Source organism: Sceloporus occidentalis, unplaced genomic scaffold (genome assembly GCF_023333645.1).
Source record: "Sceloporus occidentalis isolate IW3139 unplaced genomic scaffold, rSceOcc1.0.p SCAF_3, whole genome shotgun sequence".
Lineage (NCBI taxonomy): Eukaryota > Metazoa > Chordata > Lepidosauria > Squamata > Phrynosomatidae > Sceloporus > Sceloporus occidentalis.
In genome coordinates, this window is record NW_028316983.1 from 199,909,924 (window position 1) to 199,928,921 (window position 18,998).

General features: G+C 39.6%; 1 protein-coding gene across 1 annotated transcript; it reads left to right on the plus strand.

The window, feature by feature from the left end:
* Positions 1-1,312: 1,312 nt before the first annotated feature.
* Positions 1,313-17,639, plus strand: LOC149317327 (DGAT1/2-independent enzyme synthesizing storage lipids-like). The gene is made up of 5 exons (XM_089518870.1): positions 1,313-1,460; positions 5,334-5,527; positions 13,629-13,689; positions 14,942-15,081; positions 17,535-17,639. The coding sequence occupies exons 1-5, from the start codon at positions 1,313-1,315 to the stop codon at positions 17,637-17,639; spliced, it is 648 nt and encodes a 215-aa protein (XP_089374996.1).
* The last annotated feature ends 1,359 nt before the right edge of the window (positions 17,640-18,998 follow it).

Below are 18,998 nucleotides of genomic sequence, written 5' to 3' on the forward strand. Positions count from 1 at the left end.
TGCCCACCTCCATTTTATCAAATACATTTGGCCACTTCACTGTGGCTGCTCTCCAGGTGGTAAGATAGAAACTCTGTGACGGAGGGATGAAGGATGTATATGGAGGTGAGGCTTTCTGCATCTCTATGGCCTCTTTGGCCATCTTTTCCAGCAGAAATAGAAGTTTCAAAGAGTTTGAGCAAGCAGGGGAAAGGAAAGAGGCCATACAGATTCTTCATGAATCACCCTAAAGCCTTGGTAGTTCAGAAAGAAAAAAGGCACAGGTAATTAAAGCAAAGGAGAGAGGAACCAACCTGGCTGATACCTCCAAGCTCACCTATGTACAAGTCTTATTGCTACTAGAACTGGAGCCTTTTGCAAGTGAAGTCCTTGTGGTGTGCATAAAGCACTCCACCTCTTCCTTCTTTGGCTTCACTCTTTGAAAAATAGAGGGGAAGGGATTGAAGAACATACAATATTCCTTATTGGCTTCTTGGTCTTGAGTTCACTCCCTCTAGAGTTGTCAGAGTGATAACTGAAAAGGGGTCCTATACCTGTGTTGGTTTTATAGAAGAGGGAATCTCAGCAAATGTTGCTTGTAATAAATAGCAACTGTTGAAATACTCTATTCTACACAAGCAAAACAAAGTATTGGAGTCCCCTCCCCCCAGTTTTCTGCTGCTTTCCAATGTCCTAGTTTCTCTCCTCCTCCTCCCACTTTCCCCTTTTATCCTCTTCTTCATTGGTGCAAAGTACAAAAGTAATTTGCACTCCAGAAACTCAGTAGGAAAGATGACTGGGTAGAATCCTGCCCTTCCCAGGAGTCTCAGGCAAAGGAAAACTTTTGCTACCTCTCCTACCTTGCTTGTTCTTCCTCATTAGTAAGTTTGTCATCTTGTTCACACTCTGATGTTGCTTGGCCATACATGTCCCACTTTTCATCTGTGAAATGGTGAAGGCTATGAAATATCCACATGATTGAACTATCACAGAATTAAACAAAATAAAAGCTGCCAAGTAGATGTTTTTAAAAAATGTTGTTTCACCCAAAGGTTGGTGGGACAAAAATATTTCCACATGTTTCCCAAGTGCAAGTTCACAGGGAAAGATGTTTGTTCACCCAGAATTACCACAAGGGAGTTTCTACCTCTCTACTGAATAATTACAATTTATTATCCTAAAATGATGTGACTTACAATAGAGCTTTCTCCTCTAACCTTGGTTTTTATGCACTATCACATTTTGACTAATAATCATTTCAATGTTTAAATTTATGTTTCTGTACTTACCTGTGGAACCTTTTTTTTTTTTTTCAGATTATGAGGTTATTGGCATGGAGAATGTTCCAAAAGGACCAGGGATTATTGTTTTTTATCATGGAGCTTTTGGCAATGACTATGGTTTTTTTATATCTAATCTGTATTCAAAGACAGGCAGACTTTGTCATTCTGTGATTGACAATATTATGTATCTTCTACCAGGTATTGTACTTGTAATTCTACATTTTAAATGGAAATATTGCAAAATTGTTTGAACTGTGAAAATGGTAGAGGTAAATCCAACTCTCGGTCCCAGCTAGAAGAAGGCATTCATAGGAATCAAGCTAACGTTATATAAGTCCTTTTTGGTTCAATAGAAATACTCTCACTGGGACTGTCAATTGGATTTACCTGATAAAAGAAACCAGCTAGCTAACTCTGAAAAAGCATTGTTATAGCTCTGTCTAGAAATGGGGACCTGCAGTGATTACCCATCTAGTGTACAAGCTTCATCCAGTACATAACATTATTATTATTTGTGATCAGTATTTGTGATCAGTATTTGAGAGAGAGAGAGAGAGAGAGAGAGAGAGAGTAATATAAAGGTTCTTAGGCTTTCAGAGATCTTCCTAAAACTGGGCTTTGCTTTGCAGGAAGGAAATCCTTCAATGGAACTGAACTGTGTTTTGCAATCAGGAAAGCTGGAGAGTACTCTTAAATACACACTATATTCTTTCCTTGATGAGAACATGTCCCAATTCATAAGAATTCCATCTAGTTTCACCCACTCTTTTTACAGCCTTAGTTGCCCTGCTCTTGATTATACACTGTGTCTTAGCCCTGCTGCAGTATGGCCTCTGAGATTTTTTTTCCAAACTGGAATTTGAGACCCATTTTCTCCAATCTTGCCTCAACACTAATATAAAGTACTAGTGTGTTTGAGAAACTTTGAGAACTCCCAATCAGAATTAAAGATACAGGTTTATTGAGCCTTTCTTGGACTGTGATACATCTGGTTGTTGTCTTTTCAGTTCAGTGAATCAGAAAGTCTGATGGAAATAGATCACTGGCTCAATTGTTCCATCTGGCAAATGCCAATAACAGTTATCGATTATATACTGTTCATAGAATCATAGAGTTGGAAGAGACCACAAGGGCCATCCAGTCCAACCCTTTGCCAGGCAGGAACTCACAATCAAAGCACCCTCGACAGATGGCCACCCAGTCTCTATTTAAAAATCTCCATCCTCAATATGACAGTCCTTCAAATATTTAAACAAGGTTATCACATCACCTCTTAACCTTCTCTTCGCCAGACTAAACATACTGAGCTTCCTAAGTCTCTCCTCATAAGGCAAGGTTTCCAGAACCTTCACTATTTTGGTCATCCTTCTCTAGACACGCTCCAGCTTCTCAACATCCTTTTTGAATTCTTTTCATCCTGGAGAGAAGTGACCAGTGGGGTCCCACAGGGCTCTGTCCTGGGCCCAGTGCTATTCAACATCTTTATCAATGACTTGGAGGGAAAAAATGGGGGAATACTTATCAAATTTGCAGGTGACACCAAATTAGGAGGAATAGCTAATACTCCAGAGGACAGGATCAAAATTCAAAATGACCTGAATAGACTAGAAAGCTGGGTCACAGCTAACAAAATGAATTTCAACAGGGAGAAATGTAAGGTACTGCACTTAGGGCAAAAAAAAAAAAAAAATGAAATGCACAGATATAGGATGGGGGACACCTGGCTTAAGGAGACAACATGTGAAAGGGATGTAGGAGTCCAAGTAGACCGCAAGTTGAACATGAGTCAACAGTGCGATGAGGCAGCTAACAAGGCAAATGCAATTTTAGGCTGCATCAATAGAAGTATAGTGTCTAGATCAAGAGAAGTAATAGTGCCACTCTATTCTTTGGTCAGGCCCCACCTGGAATATTGTGTCCAGTTCTGGGCACTCCAGTTCAAAAAGGACATTGAGGCCTGTTACAGACAGGCCAAAATAAAGCTGCTTCGAGTCACTTTGGAGGTATGGTATTTCAATGATGCACGAGTCCTAAGAGTCCAAAAGCCACACCAAAGCTGCACTCCAGTCCTTAGGACTGGAGCGTGGCTTTGGTGTGGCTTTTGGACTCTTAGGACGCATGCATCATTGAAATACCATACCTCCAAAGTGACTCGAAGCAGCTTTATTTTGGCCTGTCTGTAACAGGCCTGAGAAACTGAAGCATGTCCAAAGGAGGGCGACTAAAATGGTGAAGGGGCTGGAAACCATGCCCTATGAGGAACCACTGAGGGAGCTGGGGATGTTTAGCCTGGATAAGAGAAGGTTAAGAGGTGATATGATAGCCCTGTTTAAATATTTGAAGGGATGTCATATTGAGGAGGGAGCAAGCTTGTTTTCTTCTGCTCCAGAGACTAGGACTCGGAGCAATGGATGCAAGCTCCAGGAAAAGAGATTCCACCTCAACATTAGGAGGAACTTCCTGACAGTAAGGGCTGTTTGACGGTGGAACACACTTCCTCGGAGTGTAGTGGAGTCTCCCTCCTTGGAGGTCTTCAAGCAGAGGCTGGATGGCCATCTGTCAAGGATGCTTTGATCTGGATTTCCTGCATGGCAGGGGGTTGGACAGGATGGCCCTTGCGGTCTCTTCCAGCTCTATGATTCTATGATTCTATGAATTGTAGTGCCCAGAACTGGAAACAGTATTCCAGGTGAGGCATCACCAAAGTAGAATAGAGTAGCACTATTACTTCCCTTGATCTAGACCGTGTACATCTATTGATGCAGCCTAAAATATCATTGACCTTTTTAGCTGCTGGAACACACTATTGACTCATGCTCAACTTCTCCTCTACTAGGACTCCAAGATCCCTTTCACATGTAGTCTTCTTAAGTCAGGTGTCCCCCAACCTGTATTTATGCATTTAATTTTTTCTGCCTAAGTGCAGAACCTTACATTTCTCCCTGTTGAAATTCATTTATTAGTTTTGGCCCAGTTTTCTAATCTATTAAGGTCATTTTGAATCTCTCCACTTGGTATTAGCTACTCCTCCTAATTTGATGTCATCTGCAAATTTGATAAGCATGCCCTCTGTTGTTTTCATCCAAGTCATTAATAAAGATGTTAAATAGCACTGGGCCCAGGACAGAACCCTGTGGCACCCCATTAGTCACTTCTCTCCAGGATGAAATGGAGCCATTGCTGAGTGTGGCCAGTCAATCAATTACTAATCCACCTAACAGTTGCATTGTCTACCCCACATTTGTTTGCAAGAATATTATGGGGGGCCTTGTCAAAGACCCTATGACTTCTGTCCCCTCCTGCTGCCTCACTTGCCTAGCCAGGGCAACACAGCTGTTGGGGAACTAGGGGAGGGAAGGCTATGAGATATACACAGCCCAAAGTCTGCCGGCAGCACTCCGCACAGGGTGACACCCTAGCTAATGATGTTACTGTACCCAGAGAGGAAGGGGTCAAAAATAGGCAGGGATTACACCAGGAGGACAAATATGCCAAGTTGTTGCAATTTTGGCTGCTAAGCTTGTAATGCCCATTATATATCCTCCCCATAACTTACACTTTAGTTTGCAAACATCTGGCAATACCTAGTCCGGCACAGTAGTAACTTCTCCACCATACTTTCTTTCCAACACCGTCTGTTCCAGAACTTAGAGAACAACCCTGAAAGTCAAAGCAGGCAACTGCACTCATTCAGCCTAATGCAGAAACAGTGTTGTGCCATTGCTGCCCTCCTGCTCTTGCCCAGAAGCAATAACTAACACACAATATTTCTAAAGGGATATACTCACCAACAGCACAAAGAAATTATATTAGTTTGGGACACAGTGTCACAGACATGATAGCAAAGATTTGAGTCTGTGCACACCAACATATGTATCTCAAAACATAACAAGATCAAGGGCCAAAGGAATATAACATCATAAGACATGTAAATCATCCAACAGTTGAAATATGTTATGACAAAGTTCTCAACACAGAAAATTTAGTATTATTTGCAAGCAAATAAATATGATATCTGTTACGTATTCTATTCTATTTTGTTTTGTTTATACCAATGTTGTATTTTTATAGGATTGAGACCCCTGCTTAATGTGTTGTGTCTCACACGTGGTAGGAAAGCTGAATGTCTTGAAATCCTGAAGGCAGGCCATTTATTGGGGATCTCACCTGGTGGAATGAGAGAAGCACTCTTTAGTGACCATCACTATGAACTGATCTGGGGTAACCGCACAGGTTTTGCCCAACTGGCTTTAGAAGCCAAAGTGGTGAGTGATCTCTCTGTGGTAATTATTTCTCAAATTATGCTTGGGATGCTATGCCATTTTAGGAATATAGAAGCACTGTGATAACAGGAAATGCGGAAGTAAACCTATAGACAATGAATTAAAGTACACTCCAAGGCAAACATCCTACAAGGTAGAGATCATACTGGTAGAACATATGTCTCTACCCACATACAGAGGCAGCAGTGGTGGTATGTGCTTTTTCAGTGTGCAGTAACAATTAGAACAGGGGTTGCCAGGCTAATTCTGGCCTGGAACAGACAGGTCGAATGTACCATCCTGGCACCGATACTAGGGTTAGGCACCATGCACCAACTGCACAGTCCCTAACCCTAGCACAGTGTGGTGGCAGAGTAATGGCGATGTCCCATTTTGACATAAGCGGCATGCAGCATGCACACATCACTGCATGTCGCTTATGTCGTGAATGTGCTAGTAGCGCACTTGCGGTGTCACTCCGGCATTGCAAAAAGAACCTGGAAACACCAGGTTATTTTTACTTTGGTGGAACAGCATGTGGTTTGGGGGCTGCCTCATCCCTCTGGAGTTAAAACGAGTGAATGCAGACTGCTATTTTGCGGTGGTCTGTACTGCCCCTCTGTCTTCCCAACCATACATTACCTGTAGAGGCATGCCCAGGCTAATGCTTGGTGCTCTTGGGCATGAAGGTCATCTAGTGCTGATCAGTGGGAATGTGGAAATGGAGCAATGCCCTTGCTTCCTTCTATCTGTTGTTTAGCCCTTCCATACAGTCTGAAAAAGTACAGATTGATTTGTAACCCTCTTGTATGTATCACCAACCAGCTGTTCACCCAAGACTAAAAGGGTACAGTTGTTCAGCAGTGAGAACTATCCAAACATTTAGGGATTAGACAAGGCTGCATCTTTTCACCCTATTTGTTCAACTTGTATGCAGAACATATTATAAGAAAAGCAGGCTTGGACACAGAAGAAGGAGGCATTAAAATAGGAGGAAGGAATATCAACAATCTAAGATATGCAGGTGATGCCATAGTACTAGCAGAAAACCTCACAGACCTGGGACACCTATTAAGGAAGATTAAAAAAGAAAGTGCAAAGACAAGTTTAATGTTGAACATACAGGAAACCAAAATAATGACCACTGAGGACCTTCACAAGTTCAACCTAGACAATGAAGAAAGAGAAATTGTAAAATAATTTCCATACCTGGGATCAAACATTGATAGAAATGGGGACTGCAGTCATAAAATCAAATGAAGATTAAGAATGGAGAAGGTGGCTATGAAAGATATATAAAAGTCAGAATCATACAAGCCATTGTATTCCCTATTCCCTATGGATGTGACAGCTGGACAGGGTATGGGTTGCATGAATTAAGCAGAGCAGTGGAGGACAAGGGTATCTTGGAGATATCTCATCCATAGTGTCATCATGAGTCAAGATCGACTTGAAGGCAGTTAACAACAACAACAAAGCAAAAACATAGTCTGCATGCAGGTGTCAGGGATCCTAAATACATCTGAAGTTTTAATGATCAAGTATTTAACAAGCCCACTCTTCTTTGGACCCATTTTACCTTAACTGTACAATTAAAAAGTTGGGAACAGTGAGAGATAGAAATAGGGAATATGTTTGAGGACAAATTTTCACTTAATTACCCTAGTGCCTAGCACTAAATAATTTGAGACTTGTAAAGAGGTTCACTGTAGCTGACCCTCAATAACATTATACAGTGGACCCTTGCTGGGATTTGGTTCCAAGATCCCCAGTGTATAACAAAATCCGTGTATGCTCAAGTCCCATTAAATATAATGACATAGCAAAATGGTGTCCCTTATTAAAAAATGGAAAATCAAGGTTAGCAAAATGGTATCCCTTATAAAAAAAAATTGAAAATCAAAGTTTGATATTTGAAATATATACTTTTTTTGGAACATTTTCAAACCGTGCTTGAATCCGTGTATAAAAAATCCGCGTACAAGGGCCGGCTGTAATGTGCAGTCACCTCTCCATTTTTTGAGGGGATCCTTTCCAATCCCCCCCCCCCCCAATGAAAACAGAAATCCAACTATATTCAAGCCCTATTGGCTTGAATGGTGACACAGCCTCGCGGGCACCCACGGGCGCATGCCCCATTCTAAGGCCTGTTACAGACTGCCAAAATAAAGCTGCTTCGGGTCTCTTTGGAGGTATGCTATTTAAATGATGCATGGGTCCTAAGAGTCCGGAGGTCGTGCCAAAGCCACACTCCATTCCCAAGCACTGGAGTGCAGCTTTGGTGCAGCTTCCGGATTCTTAGGATGCATGCATCATTTAAATAGTATACCTCCAAAGAGACCCGAAGCAGCTTTATTTTGGCAGTCTGTAACAGGCCTAAGTCTCTCTGTTTGCCCCTCACAAGTAAGCAAAGGACACAGATACAAAGGCCCAGAACAGACAGGCCTTTGCAGAACTCTCGTCACGTGCGAGGGTTGCCTGGTGGGCGGAGCGCCCACACTCCCGGTAACCCTCGCATGTCATGGACGTGCTGCAGAGTAACAGTGATGTTATAGCTGCTTCCGCTTCCAGACGGGGGTGCAGCTGTGACATCACCGCACCGGCTCTGGCGCTTTGCGGCATCACAGTGGCGCCACAACAAGAAGCTGCTTCCGGGCGCTCCTTTTTTGCTCCGCAGCAGCACTGCACAATTTGGTTGCTGCAGTGATCCTGCAGAGCAAAGAGGCGCCAGGGAGGCGCCTCTTTTTGGTGCTCTGTACTGCGCCAAGGTCCACACAGAGGGACGACTGTATATGACATAATAATATGCAATAGAAATTACAGAACCTGCAACTATTTCCATTCAGTCCCAATGACCAACTATAATAATCTGCCTTCCTGCTTTTTCAGCAACTGTGAAAATGCCTCTTTGCCCCAATTTCCTCCTTTCCAAAGGTCCATGCCTAAATAGGAGGTGTCATAATGATTATTTTCCTATTATTTGGGAAGCACAGGTAAATGTCTACTCAGGTAACAAAGTGTTAAATGATGAGATGAAGTTAAATTACATGGGGCTCAGCATCACAGAAATGACAAGAGAACAACTGTCCAGTGAGATGGCCACTTGGGCAGAAGCTCAAACTTTTGAGATCCTTCTCAGCAAGGTTATAAAAAGCCTCAAGTGACCACAAGGCAAGGAATTTTAACAAAGGGACACTTGGGTAAGGGCTTCTGTTTTACCTAGGGAAGCTGGTGAAGGCTGGACAGAAGCATCCAGATTTCTAACTACCTACTCCCCCCCCCCCCCCATGAACATCAAGAACTACAAATCCTATCTGATCTGTAAGTAGAACAGGAGAGTGTCTTAGCTAATCACATCAGGGATTTTGGTTATTTTACTGACTTGGCTGGCATGATCTAATCAGTCTGTAACTGTGACTCCTACATGTGCCTGAAGGGAAGATATAAAGAGATAACTTTTTGATATGGAGATATCTTACTTAGAATAAAGCCATTGTTAGAGCTATCCACCCTGCCAATTTCTACTGACCTGATTCATCAAAGTATATTTTTAACTTCAGTGTGAACTGGAGAAACCAGAAAGTTAAGAGAAATCACTAAGGAAAAAAACCTAAATAATAATGCAATAAGTTAATTGAAGATTTCATTCCTAGCTCTGAGATGAAGCATAAGCTGTTTGGAATGGCTCAAGACTTTGGACAAAGTATCAGATTCCAGGTAGTCAAAATATTTTTTTACAAATATTCTTTATTAATTTTCCATCCATAACAATAAAAAATAAAAAATAAAAAAATGAAAGGGAACACATATATATTTACATCTTCATATTTCTTACCATTATTTTATCTTTCATGGTTTCATCTCCTCATTTAATATACAAATATAAATTCATCTTATTTTTATTCACCTTCCTTACATTTCCAGTTATCATTATAGTATAATATTATTTTTCTTCTGCCCTCTTTCACACTTATTTTCGTTCTCCCAGTGGAATAATCCTAACTAAAGTGTCCTTAATATCTTCATTCATTTATTTAAGAACATTTTATTCCTTAGAGACGGGATCAGTATTAGTAACTTTATCTCATGTCCATGATCAGGTATCTAAACCTCTAATCATCATATAATATTGTTGAGTACTTCCCCTCTTTAAGTTTTAAATAGTTTATAAGCGGTTGCCATACTCTCAGTAAGTCCTTCTTCGTTTTCCCTTTTAGTAGTAAAGTTAAACAATCTAATTCCATATAGTCATATAGTTTGATTAGCCATTGTTCCAAGGATGGAATTTTTGTATCCTTCCAAGTTCCCGCGTATAAGATCCTGGCCGCTGATGTCATATAAAAGATCAATTTCTCAAAGTTATTGGTCTCATCCATTTGTTCTACCATAGAAAGTAAATAAAGTTTGGAGTCTCTTCTAAATGTGATACTTAGTATCTCCATCATCTCTTTATGAATGTCGGACCAGAAACTATGTGCTTTTTCACATAGCCACCAGCAATGGTAGTACGTTCCTTCCTCCTTACCACATTTCCAGCACTTATTATTGATCTCTCTATTGATCTTTGACAACACATATGGGGTAAGATGCCATCTATATTGCATTTTGATTAAGTTTTCACGAAGACCCAGATTTGGTGTGAATTTCATTCTTCTCTCCAATTTCTTTCCCATTGTTCCATTGGTATAGCTTGTCCCATATCTTTGGCCCAGTCGATCATGCATTTTTTAACTGTTTCTTGTTCCAAATTTTAAAAGTAATTTATAGATTTGAGATATTTCTTGTTTGCCTACTTCCCTAATTATTTTTTCAAATTCCTTATCTCCAGCACCTATTCCCCACGTTTTTTGGTCAATCAAAAATCTTTCTCTTAAACGACGATATAAAAACCAATTACATTTGTAATCCTCTACCATCAATTCTTTTTCTGATTTCAATCTTCTTTGATCATTTTCAACTATCATAATATCTTCATATGTTGGCCACTTGGAACAGGACATCTTCTCAGTTCTAAATAAAGCCTCATTAATAGAGGTCCATAATGGTATTTTGGAAACCCAATAATGATTTGTTTTCTTCCATACATTTAATAGTGATTTTCTAATAATATGATTTGAGAATTCCTGATTGACTTTGGTTTTTTCGTATATCAGATATCCATGTATTCCATAAATCATATCTGCATGTTCCAAATTCAGGACTTTAAGTTTCTCAAGCCTTATCCAGTCCAAAATCCATGTTAATGCTGAGGCTTGATAATATAACTTTAAGTTAGGTAAAGCCACACCTCCTCTTTCAAACGCATCATAAAGCAATTTCATTTTAATTCTCGGCTTTTTGCCATTCCATATAAAGTCAGATAAGTCCTTATTCCATTTTTTAAAAGGAATTTCATTTGTAATAATTGGTAAATTTTGCAACAAGTACATAATTTTAGGAAGAATAGACATTTTAATTACGGAGATTTTACCCATCCACGAGATCTTAAGCCTCTTCCACCTATTCAACTCACTTTTAATATCTTTCCACACTTTCTCATAGTTATTACCAAATAGCTCAGTATTCCTTGAAGTAATATCAATTCCTAAATATTTAATTTTCTTCCTTAAAAGTCATCACTTCCTCTAACAACCCCAACATATAATGGAATAAACTACAGCCCCCAAGGTCCTTTGCGAGTAGTGGAATGTACCACTTCTGTCACTTTAAGGAGTTCTTGTTTTCTTTTAAGCCTGGTCCTCTACTCTCGTCAGACCGCCATCCCGTCCTCCCGTCCTCGTCACCCCGTCCACCCATCCTCGTCGCCCCGTCCTCCCGTCCTCGTCGCCCCGTCCTCCCGTCCTCGTCGCCCCATCCTCCCGTCCTCTTCGACTCCTCCTTTCACTCTCTTGGGTCCGTCCGTCAAGCCTCCCTTCCTTATTGCCTTCTGGATCAAACTCTCTGGGTTTTCCTCCAGGCTCTCCACTCCCACACTCGCCAGGTGAAACTCATCCAAGATGTTTTCTTTAGGAGCAAGGATCTTATCTCACTTCGTGGCGTCTTCAAGGTCAGATTTAAGCTCTTTATAATTTTCTTTCCATTCCTTGAAAAACTCTATTTGTCACACCTAAACCCATTAATGGCTATTATTTTCAGAATCCATTTGGGCATATATCATGTCTCTCAGTATATCTCTTGATATTCTTCCACCTAAAATAACCCTTATTCTATAAATCCAAAGTACACCATATGTACTATCAAGAGACGTCTTAATCTCAATTATTCTCAATTATTCTTCCTTGAACATCAATTGGGTCATATAGAAAAAGAGAGTGGGGGAAATATACTCATATTTCTCTGTCCAGCAAAGTCACTTATTTCCCCTTGTTTAGATCCTGATTTCCTAAAGCGAAATCTCCTTCCTTTTAAAGCAGGTAGTGTCCAAAGTTAGCCATGTCCCGCATCTCATAGCAAAAAGTGAAAGTCTAATCCGTAAATTATAATTCTTTTTACGCACTCACCGGAGAATACCCAGGCAGAAAAGGAAAGATAACTAGATTAACTCAAATCAATCTTCGAATCTTCTTAATAAATTAAAAGTTGGTGGCCGCTCCTGTCCGCAAAGCGGGGTTTATCGCGGGCGTGGAATGCCCTACGATCCTCACTCTTCTCCCCTTCTCTTCTGGTTCCTAAAACCTCCAATCTAGGGGAGAGGGCGTGCATATGGATCTCCACCGGGCCCCCTCTGCACCCCCTATAACTGGGGGGTATTCCGGACTGCTTTAGGTCTCCCTATAGCAGGCCAATCCCGCGAACTCCAATCGGTTTCCAAGGAGTTCCCTCAGAAGCCTCTCAACGGGCACAATTACCAACCTGGAAGTCCATTGCATCCGTAGTCAAAATATTTTGAGAGAATGGATAACTTCCTAGAAGGAGAGAGTTAGCATACTTTAGAAAGAATTTTTATAGAAAAATCTGGTTGTGCCCCTGTTGACCCTAATTAGCTAATCAGACGCACAGTAGGTTTGAATATTATAGTCATTTGCATTATTTCAATTTGTGTTAACCAAATTATAATAGTTTCTCACAAATGATCAAAGCTCTTTCTAGCACCACTTAATAAGCAATGTGGGTGTTCACAGAATAACATTACCCCAGAGCTCCTTTCCATAAATATGCTAGTGCAGACATATGTGTTGACATGTAAACTCAACCTAGAAACATACAAATAGGCCTTGTAATCCAAAGTAGATTTTTTCAGGGGGACTGACAACTGAATTTAGGCCATATTTAGAATGCTGTTCAGAGCCACTAACAGTGCAGATATTTTGTCCTGAAAATTATGCACATATATTCAGAAGATGGAGATGTGTCATCCATGAGGTTGCTATGTGTCGAGGTCAACTCAAGGGTAGTTAACAACAACAACATACAGATGTAAGTCCAATTTGGTGCGGTTGCAAGCAGGTAAATGAGTGGGAGGTTAAATCATAAGTAAAGCGAACTAAGACTCACAGTTTAATGTTTGTAGATAGCTGAAGAGGCAAGAATCCAGTTTTTGTAAATTATAGTGTTGAAAAAGTTGTATCTATTAAAAGACATGATTTGACTGAACATAATTTTAAATTTGTGGGGTTTTTTTAATTGTTGTTTCTTTCACAACATTGGTAGAAAAGTTTAATTATATGCAACAAAAGTTTTATCAGAAATTTCAATGCCAACTCTTTCATTTGTGAATTATCTGTGGTCATAATGGACTGAAGGACACAGCTTGGAAGGAGTGGACAGATGCCGTTCCAGCCATGATCAGACCTGGACCACAGCACCCAAACATTCCACTCCTGAAGCGGTCTGCCACCACAGTCCCAAGCAGGCCACAGCAAGAGTGGATTGTATCCACTCCTTTTGGGGTTAGCCTTTTTCTACTTAGCACAGCCTCGGAGCAGCTTCTGGCAGCTTTGGGGTCATGTGTCATGTAAATGCCAAACCCCCAAAGCAACCAGAAGCTGCCTTATTAGGCCCATGCATTTTAGGACAATATTATTTGTTGGGCTTTCAAAAAAAAATCATTACAAGGGAAAAACTGAAATATTTCTATCTTAGTTGTTTTTTCTTTCTTTTTTAGCCCATCATTCCCCTGTTTACACAAAATATTCGTGAATCATGCAGGACAGTTGGACGAACACGTGAGCTTGATTTCTTAAGTCACTTCTTTAAATATCTTAATGTCTTCCTATTCTTTCCTCAATCTGCTCGATAAGTATCTCTTACTTGTAGCATACTGTATCTCTTTATGAAAATGTGTGCATATGAGCTATAAAGTCTTATTCAGACAAGCATCACTGTGTATAGGGAAATTCCAACCCCACCTCCCACTTAGATTTAAGAATGGAGACATTAGTGAAATGAAGACAGTAGTTAATAGTATGCTAGTGCAGATATTCCGCATTCAAAATGAGCCATCAGCCACTGGAGCAATCATACACTTTCACTTTTAATCTACCCAGCAACAGCATACAACAACATATAGCAAATCACACGAGTGCAGTAGATATATTTTAACTGATTATTAAACAACTATCATTAAGCAATAATGATAATGGAAAATTACTTGCAAGTACCAAGTGAGAACTGTTCATGCTGAACCTTTCCCTTATATTTGAGATTGACAGTGTTATTAGTAGAAAGTACCCGTTTGTCAATGATAGGGTGAAGCTGTTCTGGAAACACTTAATATGTTTTTCCTTTAAAAGACATTATATAATAACTCTTCAGCTTCTAAAATTTTCCCTGATTAAAGATATATTTTCATTTAGCAGGGTTCTCCCTAACTTCAGCCTCATGGTCACTCTCTGACCTTTCCACATTAGCAGCTGAGGCTGACCATAACCTGACCACCTTCAAGGGTCTATTTCACTATGGGATAAATTTTGGATTAAAGTCTCAGACCTTGGGGTGCAGTTTGTCCCTCAGACATGGGCTTCTTGATTTGCTGTGAAGCAAAAAATGCAGGGGTGGGAACTGTGAAGCCCTCCAGATGTAAATCAGCTGGAACTCTCATGATAGTCAGTTAGCTCTTGGGGAAGAATTTTGGGACTTGCAGTTTAACAAGCCTTAGATGACCATATCGTTCCCATTCTTGCAATATTATATAACTGCCCAATCAAAGGGGATGAATCTCCAATTAAAGTTAATTAAAATAACCACTCTGTAATAAAGCAAGATAAAGCATTTAAATCAATATAATGAAATTAATAAACAATCTACCAATTGCTTTGTTAGAAATCTAATGAGCAGTATTTAAGATCATGTAGTCTAGCTCTTGGGTTATTCAGTTCTCATTTCCTGGATTAGTTTTTAAAATCCAAGATGTCAGAGGAAAAGCTGATATCAAGTTGCATTCCATGAACTGGACATGTTATTTCACATCCTGAACAGGGTTATCAAGATGGTTATATGAACGAACTCGAATAACATGCCTTCCTGTTTTGGGATATTTTCCTGTCAAACTACGTACATACATTGGCGAGCCCATCCCATATGATCCAAATATAACTGCACAAGAGTTAGCAGAAAAAGTAAGTTAACTTGTCCATGGATATAAGAAAGTCAAATCCAATTACAAGTAATATATTTCATTTTTCATTGTATTATGCATAACTACTTACATCCTCCCTGTATGAATCCATGGCCCTGTGCATAATTATATTTTTCACAATGTACTCTCTCTCCCATTGTTTTTATTAAAACTAACTTTAACTTACCAAAACCAGAAAGGTTGTGTCATTATATTACCTAAATGGCAACCTAGATGTAGTTAATGTGTTCACACCATGATGGGATTGTACTAAGATAAAGATCTACCTATGGGCTGCATCTTTCAAAATCCTGTGGCTTGTAGTTTGGTGAAGAACTAGAGTTGCAAATTCCCAAGATTCCATAGGTTATCATTAAAGTGGAAGCATAGCATTATAATTGTATAGTGCAAAAAGGCCCAGAGTCTATCCATCTGTAACATAATCTTTCTCTTTTCCTACTGCCTAGATTGGCTGTTCAAGGGAACAGGGAATGAGATTTTGTTTGGTTGTTTGTCTTCATCTGTGGCCCTGAACCATGGACACAGATTTTTAGTCTACTAGTTTAGCTCCTGAAGCCAAATGACAAAAAACAAAGGATTTTTCAGAAAAAGCAACTGCAGTACAAAAGTCCAGTTGGAAAAGCCCCACTGTAGAAACAGATGGACAAAGAGCTTTAAGCTGTGTCATGTATTCTCAAGAGCTTTAAGCTGTGTCATGCATTCTCAAGGCAGATGTAGAATCCTCTTGAAGAACATCTTGGACATGCCTAATCCAAAGGGAGGCCTGTTCTCAGTTAAGTGGATAACTTCAGAAGGGTAGAAGTAGTCTTCAACAATGGAATTGCCAGTGGCTACATTCACAAAGTCATGAGTACAGATGAGGAAGCCAGAACAGATACCCCAAAGAATCTGACAGAAAATTCAGTACTGTTGGTATGTTCCACACAAGTGAAATATGAAATATATACTGTATGCTGCATATTAAATGAAACCTAAAAACAGATATTGGCTCTTTACAGAGCGCCCAAAAAGGGTGCTCTGCCGGCTCCCGTGTTTGCTGAGCGAGGAAGTTTGCTGCATGGGTTCTTCTTGCAACACAGTTGTGACACCGCAAGGCACCAATGGTGCACTTGCGGCGTCACAACCGTGCCGCAACATGCAGATGCTAAGCGTCCGTCACGGCAAAATGGTGGCGCCCATGTGTATAGGATATGTACCCCTAGTACATACTGGGGGCGGAGCAAAGGCCCGTCTGTAACGGGCCATTATTAGTCAGGGTGCATAAAGACTGGTTAAAATTACTAGAAAGTCCCAGATTTTGTTCCTGTGGTTTTTTTAAATTTCATTTTGAAGATCCATACATGTTTTGTTTATCTGCAAATATTTTCAGTCCATTCCTGGTATGAGTTAAGGTGTACTTGAGGGCAGTTAATAATAACAACCTGGTACAAGCAGATATCTATCTATCTATCTATATAGATATATAGATATATAGATATAGATATAGATATAGATATATAGATATATAGATATGTACACCACCTCCCCAGGTTGGTTTATTTTAACTCAGTATGAAATTAGAAAGGACAGGAACAAAATTTGGAACTTTTCAATCAGTTTAAATGCAAACTCGGTTGCTTTCTACTTATTGGTTGATTTGATGTTTATCCCACCATTTTCCCAGACTAGGATCTAAGATGACTCACAATACAGTTAAAATATTATTAAGACTAGCGTAAATAAAAATCAGAATGGTCTGAAATAGTCAGGCCAAATAAAGGGGCTTCTGGCTGCTTTAGAGGCATGCTGTTTACATGACACACACCCCTGAAGTAGTCAGAAGGAGCTACCAAAGCCCACTCTAAGCTGCCACCCACCCATTTGGGACTGCGGCAGTGGCCCGCTTTAGGAGCAGGCCATCCAGTCACCACAGTCCTGGCCTGATAGGGGCTGGAACAGCCTCTGGCCACTCCTTATTGCCGGTCTGTTTTACCCCGTTATAAGGTTAATAGAATTAAAACATTAAAGCTAAGTTTAGCTAAAATATAATCAGATATGATACTGAAATAAAGAGACGCAGTGTTGTGTAGTGGTTTGAGTGTTGCACTGTAGCTTTGGAGACCATGGTTTGATTCCCAACTTGAATATAAAACCCACTGGGTAACCTTGGTCAAGTCACTCTCAGCCTCAGGGGAAGGCAATGGCAAAACGTCCAAGAAGGCCGCATGACAGGTTCATGTTAGGTTCATATTTCACTGAGCCTTAATTGTACATGTTAGCCCATTGTTCTACTCACAGAATACAATTGCTTGATAATCAGAAAATCCAGATACATTTAGTCCGTTCACACAAAGGTTTTTCAAAAATTGTCTTATGATTTTATGTGGTATCTCTCTCCATTTACTTAAAATTACTATAATGTTATGTTTTTCCTTTTTTGTTTTGTTTTCACAGACAAAGATTGCAATTGAAAATCTTCGTGATAGATACCAAAAAATACCAGGAAGTATAATAACAGCCCTTGCAGAACGATTTCAGAACCATCACAAAGAGAACTAGTCTTCATCCATCTTTCAGATCAGATTGATAGGCACATGTCTAATAAAAACTTTCATATCTTTCTGAATAAGATGTTTAAAACAATTTTAAAATACCGTTGATGCATGCATTCCAGTACATTATAATTGTAGTGTGTCATAAGAAAAAACCCCGAGTGGAGTAGATTCAACTATTATTTTTAGCAGGAATGTAAAGATTTGACAAAAAAAAGTACCAAAGCTTACATTGCTTTATTGGAATATTGTGAAATGGTTCAGTGATGCTTTGTGTATTTATTACTAAATGCTATATTTTATTATTCCAAATTTCATTGGTCAGTGAGGAATTATTTATAAATGCTTTTGTTTCTATCTATTTGAAACAATATTCAATTGTTTTTTCTCGCTTCATTGTGCTTGGAGGAGAGGTATTATTAAGTTCTTTACCATGGACACAGGTATCCTCATGATGTTAGAGTTTGAGTCAATAACTCATGTTCCTATGTACTGTCCTTTAGTCCCTTTATGTTATTTTCCTTTTTATTATAATATATAAAAAAGCAAACTTTTCTGGAAACTGAATAGACCTTCATATGCATTTCATATCTCTTTACTTCTTTCAAACCAGAATGCAACTATTTTTTTTTATCAAACTAGTTAAATTTTGAGCTGCAGCATGTAAAATATACCAGGAATTAATTTTAAAATTTTAATAATTTTTAATAACTCATTTCATTACCATGTATCCCACTTTAGATTAGAGGGCTTTGAGGTCTACAAGATAGACACAGTGGGTGTCCAGTAGATGATCTCAGGAAGTGGGAGACCTCTGAGTTCACCGGCATGGGGCGAAGTGGGAGATGTCGCCCTTTGCTGTTCAAGGAGTTGAATAATGCACATGCATAAATGTGTGTGTGCATGCAGTACACATGGGACAAACAGGAGACTATTCACTAGAATGTCTTTGATTTGCTTGAGTCTTACAGATATTAATGTGCATCTCAATGGCTTTGACTAATAAGAATGGATTCAACATTTAGACCTGCAAATTTCTAAAGTTTGGACACACAAGTTGCTCCTTTCTCATGCTCATCCTGAAATGAAAAACAAAAACCAAACAATTCCTTAACTTTACTTAGTGCAGTAAAGAAGGTTGTAGTCAGGAAAAGAATATAACCTATGACCAGTGGTTTGGCTCAGAGTCACAAATTTCAGTGGGGAAAGAGTGCTTGCTGGCTGTGGTCCAGCAAGCTATTCTGCAACAATGTAAGACATAAATCATGCTCCTGTTGGTGCAAATTGATTTAAGACTAGATAAGCCTAGGTACTCATTATATTGCTTGATATTGGCCAAGCAACCCTTAATCCTTTGATGAAAAAA